We start from the raw sequence: 14,058 nt of genomic DNA, 5'->3' as shown, positions 1-14,058 counted from the left end.
TACTGAGAGGCAATCTGGATGGACAATAGTGGACTCAATTGCAGAGCTTCAATCCCTCCAACAAACCAGAACTCAGAGAGGTTAAACAAAAGCCATGTGTGCATATATAGAGGTATAGTGAAGGAAAATACAAGCCATGTGTGCATATATAGAGGTATAGTGAAGGAAAATACAAGCCATAATGTGTGCGTGTCACCATGCACACGTGTAACATGGCACATGTACCTGCGTGGTAAGGATGTCAGCAAGTCTCTGTACGTTATAGTTTCGGTCGCTGCCAGCCTGAGTGGCATCTCGGCGCCGCTCTTTGAGGCGGGACAGGAAGTATGTGTGCAGCTCCAGCAAACTCTCCAGGCGTGGGAACAGACATTCCAGCTGGCGCTCTTCCATCTGAAGATGTTCTTTTAGCTCCCTCATGTACACACGCAACATGATCTTCAGGGTCCTCACATGATGCATCTCAGTCTGCATCAACTCTTGAGGGGGAACAGGACCGCAGACAGAACAAACATTACTTTACGGCACTCTCTTACTGATTGTAGTTAGGGATAAATAAATGAAACAATTGATGTTAAAGAGCTGAGCTTCTCCATACCAATCATTCACATTTAACCCCTACCTCACATTCTTATGTAATGTCAAAAACAGCCTACAGAGGACAATTCAGACCAACGGTACGAAACCTATATATACACAAGCAGTCCAGCTGACCGTAAATGACGTCCTGCCTCTTGATCATCTCCTTGGTGTGGTTCTTCAGATACTGTTGGTCCACAGCCATGCTCCATGACTCCACCTCCAGGTCCTGTGCGTCGGAATCTAATTCTGCTTGAACCGCTGAGTAGTACTCATCTGGGGGAGAGGAGGAGCGCCGAGGTGCTTTAGTTTGGGTGTACACACGGGGGGATCAAAAATAAAGTCAAATAATGTGTTGGGCAACCTTCAAATGTTTTATGAATTCAAAAGGGGGTGTTATCATCACATTGATTTGCCAATATGTGCAATTAAAAGAATCAGGGTTGTGACACTATGATAGTTGGTTTTCCATGGCAAAAATGAAAACATGCCCAAGTCGTTGGTTTTACAACTATATGCTACATTTTCAAACAGTGATTTTTTATCCCCAAACACAACCTTAATCTTTTGCTTCCTTGCAGTGATACAATATCGGTCCTAACCCTAATCCACAGTGATCTCTGGAGGGCTGTTTTCATCTTTCAGTTTTGTTAGCACTAGCTACATTTCTGCTAGGCAACCTGGGCTAATCAGGCAAGCTGCCTCTCCTACACACTCCAGCTTAATGGAGGTCACATCCCACTCCCACAGCCTTTGCTCTCTACATGGCAGCCTTCCTCCTGGAGCTCTACCCTCCTGACAACTAACACTCCACCATAATCTCTAGAGCACACTGCGACAAATTGCCTTATCACCAGGAATTTAATTAGTTAAATTCGGTTACTTTCAACCAGGTTGGAGCAAAAGCCTGCACCCCCCCCGGCATGGTTAGCCCTGATGGTCAGCTCCTTGCACAACTCACCCTCGACGATGACAGCGTCATTGGTGGAGGGGGCCAGGGACACCACGTCGTCGTTGAAGCGCTTCCCGCTGTCCGTTTCGTCCATGTCCCCAGGGAGGGATCTGAAAGAGGAGCGCCACAGGTCCAGAGTGGCGTACATGCTGAACATCCTCACAGAATACAAGTCTATTGGACGATACCACTAGACACGACTACGCTATTGTTCACCAGACTTTCAGAATGGCATAATGTGCTAAGACAACACTGACACTAGAATCCGCTAACATCACTACTTGCGTTTGAGAAAGACAACGCTAACGCTACAGCAAAGCGGCATATTTAATGTACATGCAAAGTTACCCCTCTAACACCACTCTGACTGTCCCATCAACACCCGACGGGCATTCATACTGAGAGATCATACAACCGCTATCACATGACTAAGACACAGCTGCAAGCCCGCCTGCAAGATGTGCCGTCTGCCACAGTACTGGCGGTTTTAAGTGCCGTCTTGGCACAAATCAAAGAGCCTAAAAATGGACCTGACAGTTTGCTACAACATGTCACCTATTAATAACATCATAGAAAATTGGATAAAACTAGAGCTGGAAGCAGCTTTTAGCTGGGAGGAAATTATGTATAAATAGCCCACAGTTATATGCACCACAACAACCATCTTCCAATTGAAATACAAAAAAATAAAAGACCAGGACACACATCCTAGGCAGTTTTGGATAGCAAATAAGACAGGCTATATAAAGTGGCGGTAGGCCATCACCAAAATAGTACATTAGAACTGTGGTATATTTAACATAGCCCTGATCAACATACTTGTCCTATGCATTTTATTGGGCTCACGTAACCTAATGACTCATTGTTTGCTACAAACCCAGAGCTGCTGTTGTGGCTGTGGCTGAGGCTGGCTGCAGCAGCGTGACTGAGGCTTGAAGAAGAGCTGCTGGCGACAGGCTGGGCGCTTGGTCTGCGCTGGGTGAGGGTCATGCCTGGAACACGTGGAGAGCCGGATGGGCCATCGGGGAAGGACTGGTCCCGATCACGCTCCCTCAGGGCTGGGAAGAGATGAGAAGAGGATGAGAGGTGACTAGAGCGCTGCTGGCCCCAGTAACGCTGCAGCCAGGCGCAAGGCAGAGGACCCCGGAGGAAGCGACAGGTAAGGTGGTCTCTGTGCATCAGTACCCGCAGCCCCAGACACCTGGACAGACCCCACAATGGGCCCCGGACATTGCCTTTACTCCGGGAAGGTCTGGCCCGGCCAATCCCTTTGTTAACCGCTAGCTCCATACTGTATGTCGGTCTGTCTCGTTCACCCAGAGGTTATGCTACTGCTGGCCCTGTAATCACACACTGCTTTATATTCCCACCCAACCTCTGATCTAGTACATTCTAGAGATCACGCATGCCCCTTAAATCCTTCTCTCTAAATTTGAAAATCTCTCTCCTCCAAACACCCCCCAATCTCATCTCAACTTCCTTCTCCACCTCTGTCACCTACTGTTGTGGACACTGGGCTGGAGTGAGCAGTGTGGTAATAGGCAAAGATTAACAGGGAGTAGGAGGGGAGATGAAGAGACAGGTGTCCTGCTGTTCTTCAGATGACTGCTACCAAGAATTGAGCAGTTTAACGGTTGCCCTCACACCCCAGAAAAGAGAAGAACCAATATGGATTATTTTGGGTTGATGTTGATACTCATTTTCGGAGGTCTAGGAGCATGATGAATTACATTTTTTGCCAATTAAATGGGAACATTTTGATAATTACATTTCCCAAAGATCATGTTTAATAAAACTCTCCAAATAGGTGCGCAGTTTAGTAGTCTGTTCATCCAAGAGGGAAACTGTAGCAAACTAGTCATATATGCTGTGCATTATAGGTTTAATAATTTAATAAACCGGCATGACAAAAATGAATCAATAAAGAAACACAACAGAGAAAGAGTTGCTACTCCACTGAGATATGCCATGCATAAAAGGTTCCTTATATGAAAAAAAGCTATGTAAAATAATCAGGAAATCACACATTAATTAATTTGATAAACTGCGTTATTTATAGCGCTTTGCAAAATGACAACCATGTTTTTAAGCTGTGTGTCTCTATTGTGAACCAGCTGTGGCTTTTCAAGGTATTGGACCAGTCAAAATAACAAGGAGGTGGATGATCAAGGACCTGTTTCTGTCAGTGTAGTATTAAGAATGCTGAGGATCTCTTTATAAAAACAGACTGACCTCCTCCATCTCGGAGGCAGTTACTCCTCTCACTGCAAATATTTTTATATAATATGTGAATGAAATGAAGAAACTATTCAATACTTTTCCAATTTCAATGTGGTTCCATACTGAATGAATGCAAAGGGTCTTTATAAGCCATTTCTTTTATTTTAGATCCTACTGTTACGATTGAAATCAGGCATTAATTCCAATCCTTGTATGATTACTGCCTACTGCTAGTGTAAATACCTCGAAAGGTAAAGGACTTAGCTAGTAAGCAATGAATGTACATAAGAATACTTTTTTAAACTGTCATTCAGACAATGCATTGTCATTACAGTCTGGAGTCATTCAGATTCCATTACGCCCATCATATGATTTATATGACTGCATCTGGTCAGGTCAGTACATCCCAGACCAGGTCTCTTCCACCTTTTTGGGTATGACAGCTACTTGAAACATACTTAAAATGTATTTTACTGATAGTATATTGGCTTTTCATGCCAATACTGACTAAATATAAAGTAGCTGGAAGCCTGTGGAATGTAACATTTGTGAGATTTTTGAGATTTTGTGGAGGAACACTGCATTTACATGAATTTCTTGCACAAGCTACCCATAAATGGGCTGCCAACTACCAGTAGCTTATGACTGACCTGTCTGGGAGAGACTTCCATAGACCTAGTAAACAACTACTATTAAAATGCAAGTCAGGTGGCTCATTGCCGCTAGGTATGTTCCCAATTAATTGCCTACCTGAAATAGTTGCAGAATTTTATCTAGCTAGCATAATAGCTAATACTGCTAGCATACTTACAACACAGATAAGGATTGGTTTTTGTAAACGTTGGTAACGGGTTATATAGCTAACTAGCTTACAGCATGAATGTGTTCGTAGATGCTATGTGCTTTTCTTCTTTATGTGTAAGCTGTGAATGTTTTGTTATTTTTTGGTGTTTATTTCAGGCATTTAAATGCTTTGACTGACAAGAATGTGGTGAAACAAAATCTAGTTGCTTTGAATGTTGAAAGGACAATCTGACCCAGACAATATTTGTCTTTGACTTGCCTGCTGTGATCCCTGGTCTCTGTTAAAGAACTGTGAGTTCTGTGACACCCTGCAGTTATTGGATGCACACCACTGCACCGTAAAGTGTCTTTGAGGAAGAGCAGCAAGTCATGCTGGGAGATTCCGGCTTTCATTTTCGCTAGTCCCACGACAGGTGCTATTTAACTGCTCTTGAAAACATGTCACAAAATCGGACAGTTATATACACTTTTTTGGGAATGGATGCAACAATTTACTGTTACTATTAATTGACCAATAAAAATTAAATATCGATAGATTGATTCCTTAAAGGACAGTGAAAGTCTACAGCACATGAACTAAAAGTGTAACTGTCATAAAATATTGGAGCAAACAACATCAATTCTGTGGCATGCAACTAGAAGGTTCCAGGTTTAATTGGAACGGTCTAGTGCAGATACTACCGGATTCCCTGGAGACCATCTTCACTTCATTATCACCTCCCTAGAGACTTGGCTTCATGGACACACACACACACTTTTCTATCCTTGTGAATACATGCCTGACCAACCCTGACCAACAATTCCCCGTTCCTAGCCATAGCCTTAACCTCAACTTAACTGTTATGCATTAACTTAACCCAAAAAACCTAATCAGTATTATCTCTACTTGAAAAGTAACTCTTCAAACTAGGCTATATTTGACCTATATTTTATTCAATTACATTGAGAACAAACAAAGGCCTTTTTGTAAGTACGACCCCTTTTAGTGACATGTGCAAACACACTTACCTGGGTATAGACATTACCAAGCAGTAATCCTGCCTATTCAATGCCAACTTCTGCCTCTGGTGTGCACACAGAATTGTTCTGGGGAACCCTCTGAATCTCTACTGGAATGTGTTGGACATTAAGAAGGTTTTCTTGCTGTCAATGCTATAAACCTGACTGAATATCTTCCATATTTATGGAAGTCTAGAAAGAAAATGACCTTTCATAAACCAATGCACCTATGACTACAAACACCACAGGATAGGTTCAAATACAAACATACAGACAGACACATACCTCTGCAAATTCAAACTAGAGGGTTTGCCAAATGTTACTGTGAGCATGATAAGTTAACAGTCCTGAGATGTGATTGATTGGTTGATGACGGCAGAATACAGGCAGGTTTTAAGGAAAAACCTGAATAAAGGAGGAACAAAAAATAAACAGGCCCTAAACAAAACAATTACCTTCTTATCATGCTCTGTGGCATGTATAAAAACGCTGAAGAGGCCCAGTTGACCTTGATTTTGGATGAAGATTGCAAAAGGAAAGGATCTAAGTGCCTTTGAAAGAGTTTCTTCCAGGATGACAATGCCCTCATCCACAGGGCACAAGGAGCCACTGAATGTTCTGATGAGTATGAACATGATGTGAATAATATGCTATGGCCTTTGAATTCACCAGACCTCAACCCAATTGAACCCCTTTGGGAGATTGTGGACCAGCAGGTTAAAAATCGCTCTCCACCACCATCATCAAAACACCAAATTGCAGGAATATTTGTAGGAAATATGGTGTTCTATCCCTCTTGTAGAGTTCCAGAGACTCGTAGAATCTATGCCAAGGCGCAATGAAGCGGTTCTGCCAGCTCATGGTGGCCTAACAACTTACTGAAATGTTGGTTTTTGCATGATTTTGTCACCAGTCTGTGTGTCAGTATATGTTTACACTTCCAGGGAGTGCATATTTGGAAGCATTTACTTTGGGCTACAAACTTGTAGTCCTAAGCAAGACAAAATGCAGTGCAAGTCAGGAGCCCAAGAAAAATTAAGTAACTGCAATGAACGATTCTCAAGTCTCAATTTTGCAAACATGTATAAGCCTGTATTTGGTATCTAAGGCTATTGACCTCCATGACTCTTAGCCATTACAACTGTAGCGCTTCACTAATCTACCTCCCACTGGAGTCTCGATGGGGAGCAGCAGGACATCTTTAATTTGACTCTCAGGGACCAGTGAAATCCTAATCCACTGCTTTTCGCACCCTACTAACCAAGGGGCAGCATGATGGAGGTAAACTGATGCTAACAGCCTCAATCCAATTCAGAATAAGAAAGGTCCTGGAGACAACACACCAGTCCAGCCAAGGAAGAAGGAAGGAAATAGCGGGCAAATTGGAGGCGACAATGTGGCGATATGGAAGGGCAAGGCGACAATGTGGAGATGGGTGGAGGGCAGGGGAATTTAAATCTGTCCATCGAAGCCAGTTCCACAAAGTTTTTTCATTGCAAGCCCCTAATCAGGGACTTATTAAACCTTGGATACCAGATGGGTGCAATTAATGATATGGTAGAACAGAAAATCAGCTGGCTACGGTTCTCGTAGGGTTAGATTTGAATACCGCGTTCCACTTGACAGGCCTTTAGAAGGAACGTAGCAGAAATAAAGAGACAGCGTATATGTGGAAAAGTACTGTGAGACGGAGAAACCCACAAACATGCTCTAACATCATTCCAATGTTTCAGCTGTCAAATTCAAAGGGTGTGTGTGCGTGTGAGCGCATAAAAACAAAAATTACATTTTTGCTCACCTAGGTTAGGAGATGCCTTTGAAGAGGTCCTTTGAAGAGAACTTTTCTATTAGGAAAAAGAATAGTATCAATCAGAAGATTATCTAAGACAGCAAAAACTCAAACATGAATTAGACAATTCACATAGAGAAAGCAACAATTGGGCTCTGCAAAACTGTGCAAAGAACTTGCATATGTCTAATGATGGCATACATAGCAAGATGTTAGAAGGTGCAGCTCAGTTTCCACCTCATTGTGTGGGTATAGTGTAATGAAAAACAGGATGCTACAGACAGGATGATCTTGCCAACATGCTTGGGATCCAGCTTGTATGGGTTTCAGGCAGAATTCAAAATGTGTTTTCGGTAGCCAGCCTGCTAGCATAGTGGATTCCAGTTCCTTCATTTTTAATAGCCACTATTTAGCTTCTTAAAGCTGGCCAAGTACGCCACTATGCCTGGGGAATACCTACAGTATTTTTGTTGCAAAGTTGTGGGAAAACTTTTGTGGACAGGATATCGAGGCGTAGGGGGGGAGGGGTTGCATTTCGGTGGGCTGGGGATCTCATCGCTGCTTTTTGCGAATGATGTTGTCCTGATGGCATCATCGTTCGGTGACCTTCAGCACTCACTGGATCGGTTTGCAGCAGAGTGCGAAGCGGTTGGGATGAGGATTAGCACCTCTAAATCTGAGGCCATGGTTCTCAGCAGGAAACCGATGGAGTGCCTCCACCGGGTATGGAATGAGGCGTTACCCAAAGTAAAGGAGTTCAATGATTTTGGGGTCTTGTTCGCGAGTGAGGGGACAATGGAGCGGAAGATTGGCCTGAGAATTGGAGCAGCGGTTGTGACGAAAAGAGAGCTGAGCCGGAAGGCAAAGCTCTTGATATGCCGGTGAATTTTCCTTCCTACCCTCACCTATGGTCATGAAGGCTGGGTCATGACCGAAAGAACAAGATCGCGAGTACAAGCGGCTGAAATGGGTTTTCTCAGAAGGGTGCTATCCAAGTACTCATGAAAATAATGCCTTCAGTGCAACAGCAGCTAGCTAAGTGAAGATGGCAGCAAAATTGAAATCTGTGGATATGTCGCATTTGTATCAGTTTTTCCAGAAACAAAACCTTTCAATCCAATTTATTTGTAATCAAATGTATTTATAAAGCCCTTTTACATCAGCAGTTGTCACAAAGTGCTTTAAATCTTTATTGCGACCAAACAACACACTCGCATTAGAAGATATAATAGGACTGGCAAGGCTGAATGATGGGTTATCTAAAGCAGTATGTGGCTTCTGTCGCAATCTTCTGCTTTCATAAAAGTGTGGATGAGGTAGAAAGAATTAGTGCTTTTATGAGGGGAAAAGGCTAATTCTAAAATGAAAGAAAAGAGGTGGCACAGCATTTCTCAACCCCCAGATATTTGCCTAACAAATGTTCTCAACCTCTGTCTTGTTTTGACCTGCGTATGCTGCTGTGATTCCTTTTGCATTCAGAACACAAAACTGATCCTTGATTAAAGAAATCAGAAGATTAACCACTTTCATTGACCTCTCCATTTTCTATTTCAATAAATCGTCCATGCTTGATAAATTTTACTTTCACCATAGCCTGCATGCCAAAACATAAACAGCCTTTAAGCAGAGAAGTTGATAATCCAAACTTTAATCCAAAATTTAGTTTTTACTCCATCTTTGATTCTTTTCTGATATGTTTCAACCCGGGTATGACCTAAAAACCTTCAGGAAATGTGTTCTATCCAGTTTGAAAAAATATTTAAACCACACTAAGCCCAACAACAAGCCTGTGGCGGTATATTTGAAAAAAAAAAAATATATATCCAACAGAAATTTTGATGCTGAAAATCTGTGTTTCCAGACGAGATTGGAGGTATGGCCTTGCCAGTGGCTATTAAAAATTATTAGCTACTCAATCATTCCAATGATCCCCTCGAATCCCCTCGAAGGCCTTTGAAGCAAAAATTTAACCCATTTTCCTCATAATCCTGGAACATCTTATTACGTTTTACGGTCACCATCAACCAACTGAATTGTACCCCAACAGAGGACCTTCAAAAGATAAATTCACAGGCAACCCAAAGATTAAATTCTCTATCTCCATGTACACACCCAAAGATGTCATAGCAGTGCTTCCGCTGCGTTAATTCTTAACGTGGCGCTTCCCTGAAGTCTGGTTTCTTCCTAGGTTTTACCCCTACTAGTTTTACCTAGCCATTGTGTATCAATTTCTTGTTGCAGCTCTTGGGTTTCAGGTTGCGTGTTCTATATAATCATTTTGTGACAACTGCTGATGTAAAAGTGCTTCATAAAATACATTTGATGTACTGTGACTATATCAATCAATCAAATGTATTTATAAAGCCCTTTTTACACCAGCAGATGTCACAAAGTGCTTTTACAAAACACCTGGCTTTAAACCCCAAGGAGCAAACAACAGTAGTGTTGATTTGCTCCTTGAATATGGCTAGGAAAAACTCCCTAAGAATGCCAACATTTTGGAAGAAACCTAGAGAGGAGCCAGGCTCAGAGGGGTGACCAGTCCTCTTCTGGCTGTGCCAGGTGAACTTATTACGATTACAATTGTAGTAATTAATAAATGCATGTGGGCTGAGTCTAGAGTCTATTTAAACTTAGTCCAGGTCGGAAGTATGACCAGATGGACAAGGACAGGGACAACACAGGGGAGGAGGAGGTGTCAGCACAGTGACAGCTGAAATCGTCAGGCATCGTCTCGATTTGCAACACAACCAGGAGGATTCTGGACAGGGACAGCAACGGGTCCCCCAAACCAGGTATTCCGCAGATGTGGGCCAGGACCTCATGCCCTCCTAAGTTCAAAACAGGAGACTGGGAAAATTCAGAAAATGCATTCCTCATATCAACAAGGATTTATAGTAGAGAAGGAGAACTGACCCAACTCCCCCAGCACAATAATATAGCAGCGTAAGACCTTGGGACTGAGACACTGTGGCCCTATCTGGGGGAGGCCCTGAACAGGGCCAGACAGGCAGGAAATCAATCCACCCACATTGCCAAGCATCAACGAAAGGGACACCCACCAACCGCAGCCCACCACTATAGTCTGTTGTTCTATTAAACGTAACTAATGAGCTGAGTACGCAGCCCTGTTGCCACAAGTTGGTCCAAACAGAAGCATTAACAAAAGCAATCATATATTAGGGGTACTGAGTTGATGTCAGCTGGGGATAACACTAATCTATCCATCCGCTACACATGGAGAGACCGGTGTTCCATACCAGGATACTTTCGTTTCAAATGCTCAAGCATAGTGAATGTACAAATGGTGAAAAGACAATTCTGACGTACATTGCCCATATTGCAACTTATGGTTATTTTTGGAGTTAGAGTCTAGCCAGTTCATAGGTATATCAGTTAGCTAGGGTTTATTTGTTTCTTTGTGTTGGTCCCACTCAGCCCCTTACCCCATTTTATACTGTGTTTGGAGCATAAAAAAAATTGCCCTTTTTACATGGTTTTCTGACATCCATCCTACTCCAATCTCTTTTTTAGTCCAGTGTATTTACCTACAATGGCACGTTATGTTTCCCTGGCCTAGTATTTATTGAAATACTCCCACACTTTGGAAATGTTGTCCGCATTGCATGCAGGTTCAATAGTTTCAAGTAAGGTGAGTGAAATCATTGTGCTCAGAGTTGTCAAGCATACACAGGATAACAAGGGCAACCTACGAAATGACTGACGGACCAAATGGAAGCTGACCAGTTTTACTAGTTGAATACGATGACTTGGTAATCATTGTAGTCCTAGTATCTGCAGGGATTTCCTGCATTTAAAAGACAGCAGCCTTCCCAAAATCTCACACCCACCTCTGTGTATCGGCATGGTAAAACAATTTTATGCTCATACGCTAAACAGCCTACCCAGATCTTCTAATAAACAGTCTTCATGCTCAATGTCCAAAATAAATTGTGGGGCCCAAACATAACGAAGAGGGAATTATATGCTCTGTAGGCTAGAAGCATTGTAGAGCCAATGTGTATGGGAGCGTAGGAAAACAGCCAAGCAGAAACTATAGGCTGGATGCACTTAAATCCAATAAAATGTCTACTAGTCCTGGACAGCCAGAGGAGAACAAAAATGACTGATGAGGAAAAAAATACAACTATCAAATATGAAACATGTTAAAGAATAAATATATTGCTTGTATTTTGGTTGCTGTTAGAGAGGACATTGTAGGGTACATTAGCTGATCAAGTGGACAACAGAGCAGATTTAACACTATAATAGTTTTGTTCCTTTTTTCAAGTGTGTAGCCAGATACCACAGAATAAAAAATATTTAAGCATGAATTTCACTAACTTTGATGGTGTGGAGATATTTAGGTCTAAATGAGATGAGGTGGAAAATACTTATTGCTCAATGTTTAACACTTACCTTATTTTTGCTGCTGTTACACTCAGGTAGAAGGGTCCGACAACTCTTGTGAACGTTTACTGCACAGTCTGCAAAAAAAAAAAAAAAAAAGATAATAAGATTAAAAAAAACATCTCTGGTCTCTGGGGAAATTACACTGGTTGGGTATGATGTTATGGAAAACAATAAGCATGTGCCCCCTCATGTAAGAGGTATAGCAACTTTCCATTTCTAGGACCCCAGAGAGCAACAATCAACAACAAAATAGAAAAAAGACTAGCTATGCTGTGAAAACTGGAAAATTGTGTCCCATGTCAAATTTCAGTGCTGATATGTGCCCCACCTGATCAAAACTGCAGTTAAAATGTTCTTTAACCATTAGCAAGGTTAGGGTTGTCTAATTTCTTTTTTTTACATTTGACAGACTAAACAAATACAAAATGGCTACACGAACACAACATATTCAAATATTAGTGTGTTTGTGAAATCTCATGTACATGTGCCTAAACCTACCGGCCCTGGTTATCTTATCATCATCTCACTCACTTCCAGTAAGGTCTTGAGGGTTGATCTGCCAATCAGTTTGGGTTATGATTCATTCTACTACTGCTGGCATTAACATATCAACACTCCTCCACCAGCTGACAGCGAGCCACATCTGTTGTGGAAAACAAGAGACTACAGAAAGTCTCCACACCTCTAGAAACCAACTAAAAATAAATTCCAAATGTTTAGGGACAAATATTCAAAAATGGTTTATGGAATAGTTTTACAGCCCTAGCAAGCTTCCTAATCTCCTCTACCAGCAACTTGGCCCACTATTGAGCTGCAGTGTTTAAGCGGTGCCTTTGTCATACTGTTTATTTTAGCTCTTGCCATTGGTTTTCTATAAGGTTGCGATCTGAACAGCTACTCTTTTTTGTGTTTGTTTGAGTTTATTACTAAGTTTGAAGAATCACTACCCAACATTTTTGGACGCTAGGGGTTTGAGAGAATAAAACGCTAGATAGACTTCTCAGTTTGCATAATCATTCCTATAGCATTTTAATTTACACTGGGATGTTTGAGACATCCCACGCTGAATTGCGGTATTTAATTGCAGAAAAATCGACCTATATGCAAGCTCACTAAACAGAAACTTGAGGGGGGAGCTATCTAAAATGTGGCGCACACTACCTCAGAAGGTGGCTTCTCTCGCTCTCAATCAGTAGTGGTACCTTGCCTCTAGACAAGGTAGGCAGCCACCTATGGTCCCTGAAGGCCTATAGGGCTCCGTGAAAATTCAAACAGATAATGTTAAAAAAAATACAATAGACTATTATTTTATAATTATTTAGTCTTAATATTTTGATCTTAGTACTAAAAATTATAAATTAAAATCATGCCTTCAAATACGTTATATATGTTTTAGTGTGAACCGCCCTCTTTTACTCAAATGGTCTGTCCCATATTGTTTCTTACGGCAGCAGCCTGAAATATGTTAGGTAGCTTACTCAGTCAAACCTGAGCCTGGAACACTATGCAAGAGATGGACAACAAAGGTTTTAAAATGTGAGCGGGGCTGAAAAAAAGGAAGAAAATAGCTTGAGTGTCCATAACAGTAATAGCTTAGTGGCTGCGGCTATATTAGCCTACTGAATATGACAGTTTGACATTCACATAAGAAAGCACTCTCTCTGACCGGGACCATCACAAACGGCTACCAGACCCTTTTAAGACATTGGCCCTCATTCATGAAACATGCGTACAATCAAAATTTATCATAAAATGATCGTGCGACCATTTTACCGACAGAGCTGGTATTCATTAATATTATCCTTGTCGCATCCTTATGATCAAACTCACGTCTGGTCGAAGAACACGTAAATCAGGGGTGTAAAAACAGTTCCTCTGAGGGCCGGGGGTCTGCACCCCCCCCCCCCCCCCACCACAATTATAGTAATAGATAACAAAATGACAAGGAATATAACACAAACATACCACAATATTAAATATCGTATCACTACCGTAGGCCATAATTGCATTATTTATTTATTTCACTTTATTCTGCATTGTCGTATCGACATACTTGGAGTTCATAAATAGTCATTATAATTTCGGGGGCTGGCATTTTGATTAGCTAATGTGTCTTTAATTGATTAATGAGAGGATAAATAAAGAAGTGGTTCTGGGTCAAGCAGTTACCCTAATGATGGCGGAGATTGCTCCTTTAAAGGGCTTCAGCTCGGGGCTAAGATGCAAAAGTGTTCTGTAACTGCGCTGATTTTGTCATGGAGAATGACGAATGGTTAATTAGCCGTTTCAGACTATATTTTAAATT

General features: G+C 41.8%; 1 protein-coding gene across 7 annotated transcripts in view; it reads right to left on the bottom strand.

Annotated features, from left to right (window-relative positions):
• arhgef18b (rho/rac guanine nucleotide exchange factor (GEF) 18b) overlaps positions 1-14,058 on the bottom strand; it is an 87,983-nt gene that overhangs the window by 19,016 nt on the left and 54,909 nt on the right. For 6 of the 7 annotated variants that reach the window (XM_034293743.1, XM_034293746.1, XM_034293745.1 and 3 more), the window contains 6 exons: positions 11,760-11,827; positions 7,350-7,395; positions 2,406-2,586; positions 1,538-1,638; positions 712-852; positions 226-476 (listed from right to left, as the gene is read on the bottom strand). In XM_034293743.1, coding sequence (XP_034149634.1) covers positions 226-476; positions 712-852; positions 1,538-1,638; positions 2,406-2,586; positions 7,350-7,395; positions 11,760-11,827 — 788 coding nt within the window. Of the gene's footprint in view, positions 1-225; positions 477-711; positions 853-1,537; positions 1,639-2,405; positions 2,587-7,349; positions 7,396-11,759; positions 11,828-12,251; positions 12,262-14,058 lie in introns of those variants that run through there. The other variant, XM_034293749.1, reaches the window with a different exon arrangement.

The sequence above is a fragment of the Esox lucius genome, chromosome 8 (genome assembly GCF_011004845.1).
Source record: "Esox lucius isolate fEsoLuc1 chromosome 8, fEsoLuc1.pri, whole genome shotgun sequence".
In the NCBI taxonomy this organism is placed as follows: Eukaryota; Metazoa; Chordata; class Actinopteri; order Esociformes; family Esocidae; genus Esox; species Esox lucius.
This window is presented reverse-complemented; position numbering and strand designations above follow the sequence as displayed.